Genomic DNA, 657 nt, shown 5'->3' with positions numbered 1-657 from the left:
TGAAAACAATGATGATTATTATGATCAAGATCTCTGGCGAAGTGGGGCCTGATACTAAAAGTTTGCCTGGGGTCACCTGGAGTCTAGGTACAGTGCTGATCTCCCTTACTGGGAGTTTCCATCTGGTCCCACTTTCAGGACACTGGCTTGGAGGAAAACCCCTTTTGCCTCTTCTCAGGCTGGGGTCTAGTGTCCACGAATTCCCCGAATCACAGGTGGGAAGGGACCTCAGGAGGTCACCGAGTCAATGCAGGGCCGCCCCCAGCTAGGCCCTCCCAGCCAAAGCTTGGCCTTAACACCTTGGCGGATGGCGATGGCACGGGGCATCATCGGGTCTTGGCACCTGCGCGGCCAAGCGCTGGGTGCGGGGCAGTGCCCCTCTCACCTGATGGCCAGCAGCTCGTGCAGCAGGTAGGCGGCGGCGGCCAGCAGGGCCCCGCCGGTCAGATACAGCGTCTTCTTCCACCACGAGTCGGAGCCCAGCCCGGCCATGATCCCGCCGTAGTCCTGCAAAGGGAAGGCGATGATTTCCCCATAAAAGGCGTCGGGCTCGTCGGCTCCCGCGCACAGGCCGAGGAACAGGCTCTGGTTGCGGCTCAGCCCCACCACGCAGCATCGGGAGGAGGCCAGGCCGACCCCCCAGGGCATGCTGCGCGC

General features: G+C 62.3%; 1 protein-coding gene across 1 annotated transcript in view; it reads right to left on the bottom strand.

Moving 5' to 3' along the window:
* The window catches only part of FAXC (failed axon connections homolog), a 70303-nt gene extending 69652 nt beyond the window's left edge, over positions 1-651 (bottom strand). The window contains exon 1 of the mRNA XM_019520179.1: positions 386-651. Within this exon, the coding sequence (XP_019375724.1) occupies positions 386-648 (263 nt within the window). The 5' untranslated portion in view covers positions 649-651. The remainder of the gene's footprint in view (positions 1-385) is intronic.
* Between the last annotated feature and the right edge of the window lie 6 nt (positions 652-657).

This window comes from Gavialis gangeticus, unplaced genomic scaffold, assembly GCF_001723915.1.
Source record: "Gavialis gangeticus isolate Ggan-Ray unplaced genomic scaffold, GavGan_comp1, whole genome shotgun sequence".
Taxonomy (NCBI): domain Eukaryota; kingdom Metazoa; phylum Chordata; order Crocodylia; family Gavialidae; genus Gavialis; species Gavialis gangeticus.
This window is presented reverse-complemented; position numbering and strand designations above follow the sequence as displayed.